The 13638-nt window shown below is 45.3% G+C and overlaps 1 protein-coding gene across 1 annotated transcript in view; it reads right to left on the reverse strand.

Moving 5' to 3' along the window:
• Nucleotides 1-619: 619 nt before the first annotated feature.
• Nucleotides 620-13638, reverse strand: part of LOC141273762 (protein ELYS-like) — a 113517-nt gene continuing 100498 nt past the window's right edge. Inside the window, exons 32-34 of the mRNA XM_073686100.1 lie at nucleotides 10772-10911; nucleotides 10572-10678; nucleotides 620-4572 (exon numbers count right to left, since the gene is read on the reverse strand). Coding sequence (XP_073542201.1) covers nucleotides 4392-4572; nucleotides 10572-10678; nucleotides 10772-10911 — 428 coding nt within the window. The 3' untranslated portion in view covers nucleotides 620-4391. The remainder of the gene's footprint in view (nucleotides 4573-10571; nucleotides 10679-10771; nucleotides 10912-13638) is intronic.

Consider the following 13638-nt stretch of genomic DNA (forward strand, 5'->3'; position numbering starts at 1 on the left):
CTTAAACTAAATGTATGGCCCAGATAAACAAACAAACCTCGCGGTCCCAGGGCTATGATGCGGTGTAATGACACGTGACGCCCAATCAGCGCTGGTATCTCTGTCCCCGCCTTCGTACAAACTGAACATGAAGCGGAAGTCCGGCTGCAGCTGATCCTGGACTTCCTCTTCATGTTCATTTCGACAGGAGGTGGGGACAGTGACACCAGGCATCACGTGTCATTCCACCACATCACAGCACTGGGACAGAGTACAGATACCACTGGAACAGAGCCAGCATGGGAGGCGAGTAAAGGTTTATTTTATCGGGGCTGAACATTAAGAAGGGGTTGTCCTAGTAGTGGACAACCCCATTAAGCTGAACTTGCAGGCATAGCTCAAGTCAAGAACCCCTTCCAGACCATGACGTAAACTTACAGCCATTATATAGTACGTAGCAGCATTTGATGTGTCTGACCAAGTAGGAAGATGGTCAGCACATATTACAATTCCTGGCCAAGGAAGGAAGAATAAGCGATTATACAGATGACATAACTATGGTTTGCAGCTGCTGCTTTCTGCGAGGTAAAACATTGCCCCTATGTTTTATCATAGAAGTGAGTGTTTTTGCCCAAATCACTAGTCTCCAGAGTTATTTATTATTATAGCGCCATTTATTCCATGGCGCTTTACATGTGAAAAAGCAGTATAATACAAGAACAATTACAATAAACTTGAACACAATGTGACAGCGACTGGTACAGGAGAAGCGAGGACCCTGCCCGCAAGGGCTCACAATCTACAAGGGATGGGTGAGTATACAGTAGGTGAGGGTAGAGCTGGTCGTGCAGCGGTATGGTGGAGCGAGGACCCTGCCCGCGAGGGCTCACAATCTACAAGGGATGGGTGAGGATACAGTAGGTGAGGGTAGAGCTGGTCGTGCAGCGGTATGGTGGAGCGAGGACCCTGCCCGCAAGGGCTCACAATCTACAAGGGATGGGCGAGTATACAGTAGGTGACGGTAGAGCTGGTCGTGCAGCGGTGGTTACTGCAGGTTGTAGGCTTGTCGGAAGAGGTGGGTCTTCAGGTTCCTTTTGAAGGTTTCCACGGTAGGCGAGAGTCTGATACGTTGGGGTAGAGAGTTCCAGAGTAGGGGGGGATGCACAGGAGAAATCTTGTATACGGTTGTGGGAGGAGGAGATCAGAGGGGAGTAGAGAAGGACATCTTGTGAGGATCGGAGGTTGCGTGCGGGTATGTATCGGGAGACTAGGTCAGAGATATATGGAGGAGACAGGTTGTGAATGGCTTTGTATGTCATGGTTATGGTTTTGAACTGGAGTCTCTGAGCAATGGGGAGCCAGTGGAGAGATTGACAGAGAGGAAAGGCCGGGGAATAGCGCGGTGGGGGGGAGACGACAGGTGGATTAGTCGGGCAGCAGAGCTTAGGATAGATTGGAGGGGTGCGAGAGTGTTAGAGGGGAGGTCACAGAGTAAGAGGTTGCAGTAGTCAAGGCGGGAGATGAGGAGGGCGTGCACTAGTTTTTTTGCAGATGCATGGTTTATCAATGTGCGGATCCGGGAGATATTTTGGAGTTGGAATCGGCAGGAAGTGGAAAGGGCTTGGATATGTGGTTTGAAGGAGAGTTGAGTCCAGGGTTACCCCAAGGCAGTGAGCTTGAGGGACTGGGGAGAGTGGGCAGCCATTGACGTTGATAGATAGGTCAGTTGGGGGGGTTGAATGAGATGGCGGAAAGATGATGAATTCCATTTTGTCCATGTTAAGTTTTAGAAATCTGGCAGAGAAGAAGGATGAGATAGCAGACAGACATTGTGGGATTTTGGTTAGTAAGGAGGTGATATCGGGTCCAGAGAGGTAGATCTGTGTGTCATCAGCATAGAGGTGATAATGAAAGCCATGAGATTCTATGAGCTGTCCCAGGCCTAAGGTGTAGATGGAGAAGAGCAGCGGTCCTAGAACTGAACCTTGGGGGACACCGACACATAGGGGGCGAGATAAGGAGGTGGTGTGTGAGTGGGAGACACTGAATGTCCTGTCTGTTAGGTATGAGGAGATCCAGGATAGGGCCAAGTCTGTGATGCCGAGAGATGAGAGAGTGTAGTAATATGGAATGGTCCACTGTGTCAAAGGCAGATGACAGGTCTAGGAGGAGGAGGACAGAGTAGTGTCGCTTAGCTTTGGCGGTTAGTAGGTCATTGGTGACTTTAGTCAGTGCAGTTTCAGTAGAATGGTGCGGTCGGAAACCAGATTGTAGGCGGTCGAACAGGGAGCAGGAGGAGAGGTGGGAGGACAGCTCAGAGTGGACATGTTGTTCCAGTAGTTTTGAGGCATAGGGGAGAAGTGATATGGGGCGATAGCTAGACACAGAGGATGGGTCAAGGGAGGGTTTTTTGAGGATGGGTGAGATTGAGGCATGTTTGAAGCATGAGGGGAAGACACCAGTTGTTAGTGACAGGTTGAAGAGGTGGGCTAGGGTTGGGATGAAGATAGTGGTAAGGTTTGGGATGAGGTGGGATGGGATTGGGTCAAGTTCACAGGTGGTGAGGTGTGATTTGGAGAGTAAAGAGGAAAGTTTATCTTCAGAAATGGTGGAGAAGGTGGTTTTGGAGGAAGAGGGTTGAGTAGGTGTGGGGAGGGGCTGTCGGGGCTTTAGGCAAGAGCTTTGTCTGATGGTGTCAATCTTCTACTTAAAGAATGAGGCAAAGTCTTTGGCTGAAATAAGAGGAGAGGGAGGAGGCACTGGGGGAGGAGAGAGTTGAAGGTGTTGAATAGTTGTTTAGGGTTGTGAGACAGGGAAGATATGAGAAGTATGTTTGTTTTGCTGCAGTGAATGTGGACTTGAAGGTAGTGAGGGACTGTTTGAATGCGATGAAGTGCTCATTGGACTGGGACCTTTTCCATCTACGTTCAGCAACCCTGGAGGCCCGTCGCAGTTCTTCAGTTAGGCTGGTGTGCCACGGTTGTCTGTTGATTGTGCGAGCCTTGGTATGTGTGAGGGGGGGCGACCGAATCGAGAGCTGCAGCGGTTGTGGTGTTGTATAAAGTGGCAGCAACATCTGCATCATGTAAGGAACTAATGTCTGTAAGAGGGAGGAGGGATTCAGAGAGTGAGTGTAGGTCAAGGTGTTTGAGATGTCTGCGAGGGTATGCAACTTTGTGGAGTGGGGATTGTTGCCCTGGAGAGGAGAGAGAAGAGAATGTGAGTAGGTTGTGGTCAGAAAGAGGGAGAGGTGAGCTAGAGAGGTTAGATAGGGAACAGAGGCGGGTGAAGATGAGGTCCAGTGTGTGGCCGTCTTTGTGCGTGGGTGTGGAGTTCATCATAAATCAAGTAAGCTGACATTAGGTGTCACTGACTTGATTTCCAATATGAGTAGAGTGCTAGAGACGCAGCAAAAGAACTGATTCCTGTAATAAAACAGGTAAGGAAATGTTTTGCCTCACAAAAAGAATCCGCTGCAATCCCATGCTGTCCTGTCCGTATACTTTTTTGTATCCTTCCCTAGCAAGGTGCTGTGGTATGATCAGACACAGCCATTTAATAGTATGTAGCATGTGCACATTTATAAGATTATCTCAGCACAGGAACATTTTAACAAATCAAATTGTGGAACTTATTATTATACCAATAGACATTGATTAAAATACACTTTGTTTATGGGACAATCTTGTAAGTATTTTTGTAAGTATTTTTGAAGAGTTATTGAAGTGTTTTGAAAACTTTTACTTTGTTGCAGCTATTTGATTCACAGTGTCTAGTAGTTTGGATCGGATGTCATCAGAAGCCACTTCAAAAGTAGTGTCATGCACTTTTATTCCACCAAACATTTTTTAAAACCTGAAGCGGAAAAAAACTGCATATAGAAACAGTAAACAGGTTCTACAATAGAAATGAATAGGAAGAGTCTCAAGCATTTAAGTGATATTGCAGGTTTTTTTTAATGGACCAACTTTCAAAAACCGTGTGAATGTTCCTTTAAAATGTAGCAGACTTTCTGTGCACAAAATAACACATCAGAAAAAATGCAACATTTACATTAAGTGGATTTATGGCCTTTGCCTTAAAAAGGTCAAGGATGCAGTAAATTTCAGAGAGTCATTATGGAAAACAATGATTAAGTTAAGAAAATGAAACTGAGTTTTATAATAAAAGTAAAATATTGTTAATTCTCTCATTTATTTAACATATTAAGAAGCTATAGATACATTTTTTACAAAACGATACAAAATAGAAAAAATGTCTGGGAAGAAAATTCTAATGAAATATTAAACTTCAAGCTTTTAAGACCATTTACAATAATTTATATAAATTATTCTTCCCAGTGAGCCGATTTTAATATTTTACACAGTTTATTTTATTTTACACAGCACATTAAAATCAACAACGTTCATCAATCATCTGATGTTCCTGCGATTGACTGGTTTTGATATAATTTTCCTTCTCCTGGTTTTCCTGGACTGCTTTCGATCAGAAGCTTTAGATTTTAAAGATGAAGGCTTTGTACTTTCTGAATCACCAGTTGCCTTTTCTGGGGGTGACAGCAGCTGAATCTTTATAGGAGGGTGATCTTCTGCCCTATAATATTCCAGAAGTAACAAGTTGAAGTGCACAGGAGTAGTAAGTACATTACATGCCTATAGTGAACAACGATGTGTTAACATTTTCTATGTATACAGGTATGGCTCTGCATCACGGATTGCCATAGCAGACACATAGTAGACACAGGACGAATAACTCTGCATGCAGCACTATCAAAAGTGAGGAACACCACAACAGTGCCCATTAGAAATCAACAAGGCCAGTGGGGGGTGCTATTGAGGTCAAATAAATAATCTGACACTGGGTAGTGGTTGCAGTTACTTATGGAAACTGCACCACAGATGTGAAAAAAGTCACATCTGAATATCCTTTACTGTGCCCCTTCTAAAACTTATTAGCCAAAACTTACTATGTTCAATGTGTCTAAAATGCAAATATATACAGAATCATATCAAACGAGCCCTTTGACGTTTCTGGTAAAGACAGCAGAGTAGGTCCATATAGCTCATACATTTGGAGAAAGTAGTGTGGAGGACAGAGAGCAAACCATTTCATTAAGTTCATTAAAGGGGATATCTGGGACATTAAAAATAGGAATGAAGTTGCTGAATCAGGCTACTACCTGCCTGTTGTACCCGGCGCCGGTCATTGACCGCTCCTGCTGGAGAGTCTGCTTCCCCCTGTCAGCAGAGCAGCAGTTTCTCCTCCTGTTGACAGGACGGGACCACTGGTGTCATGCTGATTGACGGCCGGCTTCCCCCAAATAGGCAGCAGAGAGCCAGCTGTCAATCAGCATGACACCAGTGGTCCCGTCCTGTCAACAGGAGGAGAAACTGCTGCTCTGCTGCGGTGACCTCAGTAGAAGCCTGTGACTGCTTTGGGCACAACAGAAAGGTACATCGCAACTACCTGCCTGTCTGTGGTTAGGCACTTTTTTTTTTTCGAATCCCGTATCCCCTTTGTGATATTGGTGAGCACCATCTCTCAATACTGCGTCAAACTACCAAATTTACATCCAGATGTTAGTTCACTTAGTACATAAGTGTTCTCAAAACTGTAAAATGTTAGTGTATGCATACCGTGAGAGTCTCAGAGCAGAAATCCCACCTTTGTTATTACACTATTCACATTAGCATATACCACTTAGAATAAATATAGAATAAATGAGAAAAAAAGGGGGAGAAAAGGGTCTGGTAGTAAAGAAAGTGAATAAAATGAAAGTTATTTTGTTAATTAAATAAAATATTAAAATACGGTATTTTTCGGACTATAAGGGTATGTGCCCATGATGCAGACTTTAAGCAGAAATTTCCTGAGCGTTTTTTCCTCTCCCTGGCAGAAAAAGGCATACAGATTTTACATGCGTTTTTTCTGCCAGGGAGAAGCGTTTAAGCGTTTTTACATGCGCTTTTCCAAGCGATTTTAAGCATCACTTGATATCTATAATATAACACTACAAGTGTCCCTCTGTCTGAAGCCTCGATAGACTGTGCAAGCGCGACACGCCTGTGCAGTCTGGCTCCAGACAGAAGAACGCATCCAGCCGTTACAGGTAAGAGGAGGGTATGGCACCGGAGATCACGGTATGCGTAGACACTGAGCACATACCACGATCTTCAGCGCCATATTTACCTGACCGGGAGGAGCGCTGCTGCGGCGCCTCTCTTGACCCAGAGATCGGGGCAGGAGTGAGGCATCGGAATCGGCACATGCGCATAGAGCTATCCGGCGGCATTTTACTGAAGACACATTTACAGTGTGTCTACAGCAAAATGGCGCCGGACAGCGCGGTATGGGCACGCGCCGCACTCCTCCACCGGCCTCCGGCAGAACAGGACACAGCAGCGCTGGAGCACAAGGAAGAAAGGCGAGTATAAGTGTTTATTTTTTTGTATGCGTACAGCGTGAAACTGATGAGGGGTAACACGAATACAAAGATTGGGGGGGGGGTGAGGGGTACCATGCATACAAAGATTGGGGGGGTGAGGGGTACCATGCATACAAAGATTGGGGGGGGGGGTGAGGGGTAGAACGCATACAAAGATTGGGGGGCTGAGGGGTACCATGCATACAAAGATTGGGGGGGGGGGCTGAGGGGTACCATGCATACAAAGATTGGGGGGGGGGGGGTGAGGGGACCATGCATACCAGGATTGGGGGGTGGGTGAGGGGACCATGCATACCAGGATTGGGGGGTGGGTGAGGGGACCATGCATACCAGGATTGGGGGGCGAGGGGACCATGCATACCAGGATTGGGGGGCGAGGGGACCATGCATACCAGGATTGGGGGGCGAGGGGACCATGCATACCAGGATTGGGGGGCGAGGGGACCATGCATACCAGGATTGGGGGGCGAGGGGACCATGCATACCAGGATTGGGGGGCGAGGGGACCATGCATACCAGGATTGGGGGGCGAGGGGACCATGCATACCAGGATTGGGGGGCGAGGGGACCATGCATACCAGGATTGGGGGGCGAGGGGACCATGCATACCAGGATTGGGGGGCGAGGGGACCATGCATACCAGGATTGGGGGGGTGAGGGGTGCCATGCATACCAGGATTGGGGGGGTGAGGGGTGCCATGCATAACGGGACTGGGGGGCGAGGGGTGCCATGCATACCAGGACTGGGGGGCGAGGGGACCATGCATACCAGGATTGGGGGGCGAGGGGACCATGCATACCAGGATTGGGGGGCGAGGGGACCATGCATACCAGGATTGGGGGGCGAGGGGACCATGCATACCAGGATTGGGGGCGAGGGGACCATGCATACCAGGATTGGGGGGGTGAGGGGTGCCATGCATACCAGGATTGGGGGATGAGGGGTGCCATGCATACCAGGATTGGGGGATGAGGGGTGCCATGCATACCAGGACTGGGGGATGAGGGGTGCCATGCATACCAGGACTGGGGGATGAGGGGTGCCATGCATACCAGGACTGGGGGATGAGGGGTGCCATGCATACCAGGACTGGGGGATGAGGGGTGCCATGCATACCAGGACTGGGGGATGAGGGGTGCCATGCATACCAGGACTGGGGGATGAGGGGTGCCATGCATACCAGGACTGGGGGATGAGGGGTGTCATGCATACCAGGACTGGGGGATGAGGGGTGCCATGCATACCAGGACTGGGGGATGAGGGGTGCCATGCATACCAGGACTGGGGGATGAGGGGTGCCATGCATACCAGGACTGGGGGATGAGGGGTGCCATGCATACCAGGACTGGGGGATGAGGGGTGCCATGCATACCAGGACTGGGGGATGAGGGGTGCCATGCATACCAGGACTGGGGGATGAGGGGTGCCATGCATACCAGGACTGGGGGATGAGAGGTGCCATGCATACCAGGACTGGGGGATGAGAGGTGCCATGCATACCAGGACTGGGGGATGAGGGGTGCCATGCATACAAAGATTGGGGGGGAGGGGGGGGGTTAGGGGTACCATACATACATACCAGGATAGGAGTGAGGGGTGCCATGCATACCAGGATTGGGGGGGTGAGGGGTGCCATGCATACCAGGATTGGGGGTGAGGAGTGCCATGCATACCAGGATAGGATGGTGGGGACAGGAGGGGGCAGGACATACCAGCATGGGAGACCATATACCAATAAAAATGCTCGCCACCAGGGCGTAGAACGGGTTCAATAGCTAGTGTGTATTGATCCTTTAAAGGATAGCAATATGATTGAGACAGTTATTGAAGTGCCACCCAATAGAGAACAATGTTGCACTTTATTTCCTACAAATTGAAATGTTCAGGAACTTTGATACAGTGTATTATATGGAGAAATCTGTATAAGAAGCATGAGTGAATATATTACAGTATTAATGATATACTATATCCAGACTTTGAACAACAAAATAAGTTTAAGTAGTATAGAGGAAGTCCCCGACTTCCAAACATCCAACTTACGTATGACCCCTAATTACGTATGCCTGTTAAACAAAAACACACATGATTAAAGCTGACCTCTCCGGCTATTGTCTGATCCTCCTCTTTTTGCCATTGCGCGTTGCTTCTAAGGCCTTTTCACTATGGATTAGGACTTCATGACACATCCAGACCGCAGGTCACTGCATGTCATAAGGTCTTGTATGGAATTACTGGTCTATGGTGAAGAGACCGGAGAAACAGCACGCAGCGATGCAGAAAAGTGAATCGGATGGTGGGTGCCGAAGTGGTCAGGTATGACTGAGACTGCAGACTTGTGAATCCTCCCAGGGCACGCACTGTGTGCTGCGAAGATTCGCCATTCTCTGCTCCGGGAACAGCGGTCAGGTATGTAATATGCATGCTTCCAGGCTGAACCAGTCTAGTGGGCGCGACCTCGCTCAATACAACTGTATTGAGCGAGGTCGCGCCCACTAGATGGGTTTTGCCATGGAGAATGCATGTAGAGTACCTTACCGCAGTTTCCGGGGCAGGAAACGACGAATCCTCACAACACACAGTGCGTGCCCTGGGAGGATTCACAAGTCTGCAGTCGCACAGAGTGACTGCACACTTTTCATTTTAAACCAGACAATCCCTTTAATGGAATTAATAAATAGGTGTTCATAAAAAACTGTCAAAATTGAAACATTTATTTTCTGCAAACCTATTCCTTGTATTTTTTCCCTCTTCCCCTTTATTCTATAATCCGTAAATTTTCAGCAATCAGGTCAGACCACCTAGATATTTTGCTCCTATTAAATAGACGTCAATCAGTAATGCCAGATTCTACTGGTAAAGCAGATCCCTAGGTGATATCCTAATAGTCCTTTTTTCTTAGCAGTGGTTTAGTTGCTTTAAGTCCATAATCAGTTTAATAATTTTATTATAGCTTTCTATAGACTTCTCTATATAACTTGGTGAAGGGTGATGTTTGAAATGCCAGACATGAACACTGACGGCGCCCAACAGTATAAGGTAATGGACATTGCTCCTAAAGCCACTGACTATAAAAAAAGATGAGGAGTGGAAAAGTAGACTAACACGCAAGACTGCTGTCAATCACCAATGTGCCTTATTGAAGCCATCCCATGGAGGTGGCACAAATATATTTTAGCATCTGCTGTTAAGCATACTTACCCTGTCAGAATAAAGGGCCAGATTCATTAAAACTGGAATTTTGTACACCAGTCTTAATGATGGGTGTGCAGAATTAAAATGTGCAAACCCCTTATGAATTCGGTACACCTCATCACGGACATGCATCTTGCCAAATATGCTACTCCAGCCAGCAATCATGCCAATACGTTCTCATGGATTACTGCGCATTTTATACTGTTTATATACTCAAAGCAGTAATCAATCATTGAAGAAAAGCGTAGGGCTTTATCTCCAGTGCCAATGTTTGAATGTGCTAGTCTGTTCTTACATAGGAAGTGATCAGGGAGTTCATAACTGGATCACTCTCAATGCTACATATTTACTAGCCAACCAATAATGATCCACTGATGAGAGTGCGATATGGGAATAGATGGTCTCACAACTGAGACTGGTTGATTAGATAACGTATAGAATCAAATAATATAGGACCCACTAACTATTAATGGGAACAAACTTTTAAAAAAGGGAGTTAATGTTAGTCGCTCATGGGAGAAGACTTTCATAATTGAGACTAATATTTAATACAGCATTCACAGACTACATTTGGTCCAACATTTCTAGATATTTGTGATTCAGAATCACCTTATTTCTTAATAGAACTAATAATAGTTAGATTTTAATAATATGACTCCAATTGGATTAGATCGCGAATCCAGACAAACTGAAGTAACATTTCTGCTGTAAGGTATGAGCAATTTGTAATAAATTTGTCAAGCAGGTGTTACAATATTCTGTCTCGCCCCAGTTCCAAGTAATTTGGTGTAGCGGCCAAAACTGCTGTGAAAACTGCAACATCTAAGGTATTTTAAGGCTGAATTCTGGTGGTTACACATTGATGAATCAGGCCCAAAAGTGTGTATATATGTAACAGGTTAGATGATTTTACCGAAATTAAGAAGGAAGGAAAACACTACAACAAATACTTACTGGTCGTCTTCCTTTACTCGGCATTTTGAAGGTCTGCCTCTTGGTCGCTTTAGTTCTGGTGTGTCAGGAACATGAGCTATTTCATGCGACTCCTTAACAGTTACATCCTAAAAATTAGGGAAACGCATAATTAGGGCTTAAGATTTTCTGTAATGTAAAAGGAAAGGAAAGCCCAGCAACATAAAACAATGATGTCCGACCTTTTCTTCCAGCATTACACTGGTAGAGAGTTTTGTCCTTGTTGTCCTCCTTGTACTTCGAGATGGTGGAGAAAACAGGTACTCTGAAGCTATTGGTGCTGGCGTCTTAGTGGGAGAAATAAGGAGAGCTGTTTGCTGAGCTGCAGAGGGAACAAACAAGTTCATTACGTGAGAAATAGCTGTTCAGTTATTGTTACAAGTATGTCCATGTTTTTTAAAGTATTGGAAAGCTAAAAATGTGCCCATGGAGCACAAAGATTGAAATTTATGAAAACAGCAACACAGCGGCTTTTTTTCTAGTTTATTTGTTGGACCTGAAGACACAAGATTGGAACAAACTGGTTTCTTCCCCATCAGGTTTCACAAATTAATGTAGCCAGAAGTGTAGGTTCACCCATTATTGATAACATAAGAAAAGTTTGGTTTGTAAATGCCACTTAATTATCCCGATTATTGATCCAGAGTTACATTCTACATAAATGAGCGGCACTCATATAGCTAGAGTTCTGCTCACATGCAGCAGATATCTAGTAGGTGTCGGAGGCATCAAATCTGCTCCATAAAGCTTCCTGGGGCGGCTTCTCCAGTGTGAACATGGAGTTTTACACACAATTTAGATGAGGCTATGTTCACACATTGCGTTTTTTGCTGCGTGGTTTTTTTTTCTGCAGCAAAACCTGATCTCTTGCCAGGAGGTTTGTTCAGGATTTTCTTGCTTTTTTGCTTGTTTTTTGGTGCGCTTTTTTCACTGTCCTTTTGTCTCTTATGCATGTACATAAAATTCAGTGAAAAAATGACAGCACAGAACTAGCTGAGCCGTTAGTGCGGCTCTGGGTGATGATGCAGAGTAACTGGGAATCAGCACACAAATGTAGCATTTATCATTCTAACTGTAAGATAATGTTTAAACAAAACTATGCGAAACCTAAAACTTGGTGCCTTAGATGAACCAGTAAAGTCTCATTCAGACATCTGTTTAACATGGTCTCCATAATCACAAATAGATCATGCAGCCATAAGTGTATGTGCACACGTTCAGTATTTGGGTGCAGATATTTCTGCATCTCTTGGCAGAAAAAAAGCACGGTTTTTGCATGCGCTTTTTTTTTTACAGCAAGGAATGCCTTTTGGAGCTAAAGATATTTGAAAAAAGATACGTGGGACATCGCTTTAACCCTTCTCTGGTTTTGCGCACCTTATTCCATGAGCCATAACTTTTATTTTTTTTCAACATGTCCATGTGAGGGCTTGTGTTTTGCAAGACGAGTTGCACTTTTGAACGACACCATTGGTTTTACCATATTGTGTACTGAAAAACAGGAAAAAAATTCCAAGTGCGGCGAAATTGCACCATGTTCACTCAAAGCTAAAACTCACTTGCCGTTATGATTCTACAGGTCAATACGAGTTTGTAGATACCAAATATGTATATGTTCTCTTATTTGAGTGGAAAAAAAAATCCAAACTTTGTTATAAAAAAAAAAAAAAAAAAAAAAAGGCGCCATTTTCAGAGACCAGTCGAGACTTTATTTTTCGTGGTCTGGGCCGGGTGAGGGCTTATTTTTTGTGCATCGAGCTGATGTTTTTATTGATACCACTTTGGTGTAGATACGATCTTTTGATAACCTGTTATTGCATTTTATTGCAATGTTGCGGCGACTAAAAAAAATTTCATTGTGGCATTTGGATTTTTGTTCTCGTTACGCCATTTACCGATCTGATGAACACTTTTTTTATATTGATAGATCGGGCGCTTCTGAAAGCGGGATACCAAATATGTGTATATTTGATTTTTTTATGGTTTTATTTTGAATAGGGCAAAAGTGGGGGTGGGAGTGATTTAAACTTTTAAAAACATTTTTTTTCTACTTTTTACTTGCTTCAATAGTCTCCATCTTCCGATCACCTGTGTTACACATAGCAGGGCATTAGTCCCGCTATGTGTAACAAAACTGCTCATCGGCTGTGAACGCCGACCGCCGCTCATAGCAGATTGGCTATGACAACCACAGAGGTCGCCTGTAGACTCCGGGTTGTCATGACAACCCATCGGAGACCCCCGATCATGTGACACGCTTCCGGCATGATCATGTTAAATGCTTTTGTCAGAATTTGACAGCAGCATTTATCATGTTAACAGCTGCGGGTAGATCGCGATTCCACCTGCGGCTGTTAGGGGCATGTCCAGATCAGCGGTCATTTGCCCGGAAAGGTGCAGGCTCAGCACCGGAGCCCGCACCAAAAGGGGAGACACGACATGCGCTGTACATGTACGGAGCATGTCGTGAAGGGGTTAAAGAAAGTGTTTTATTCTTGGCGTGTGTGTTTATTTCACTGTTTACTTACAAGTTTAGTAATAAGGGTGTCTGGCTGACACCTCTTCATTACTAAACCTTGGGCTTTATGTCAGCGACACCTAATCCCATTACCCTGATGCATCAGGAAGAATCTGGGCTAAGTGCCAGAATTGGAACATTAAATATGAAGTGTCATTTCTGGGGCAGCGGAGGGCTGGTATTTTTTAGCTTAGAAAGAGCTATTAGGCCAATATGTCCCCTGGCTATTAACAGCTCACAGCTGTTTGGTTAAGCCTTTAGGGCACGTCCCCACGATCAGGAACCAGCAGCGCGCTTGGACTACGCCCAAAATGCTGCATTCTAATGCTGCACTTGTTTTGTCAGTACATGTGGATCCACTGCATGTAATGACATTTCAATCGGTCAAAATCTGCAAATTGACATGCTGCGGGTGAGTTTACACAGCGTCAAAAACAAGCAGTGGGCATGGGATTTCTTATGAAATAAAATGAATTAAGTAAAATAAATGGTGTGGGCACCCGCGTCATTTTCATATCCAGCAGAGGGAAA

This window comes from Phyllobates terribilis, unplaced genomic scaffold (genome assembly GCF_046119375.1).
Source record: "Phyllobates terribilis strain yellow unplaced genomic scaffold, ASM4611937v1 Scaffold_5__5_contigs__length_657084704, whole genome shotgun sequence".
In the NCBI taxonomy this organism is placed as follows: domain Eukaryota; kingdom Metazoa; phylum Chordata; class Amphibia; order Anura; family Dendrobatidae; genus Phyllobates; species Phyllobates terribilis.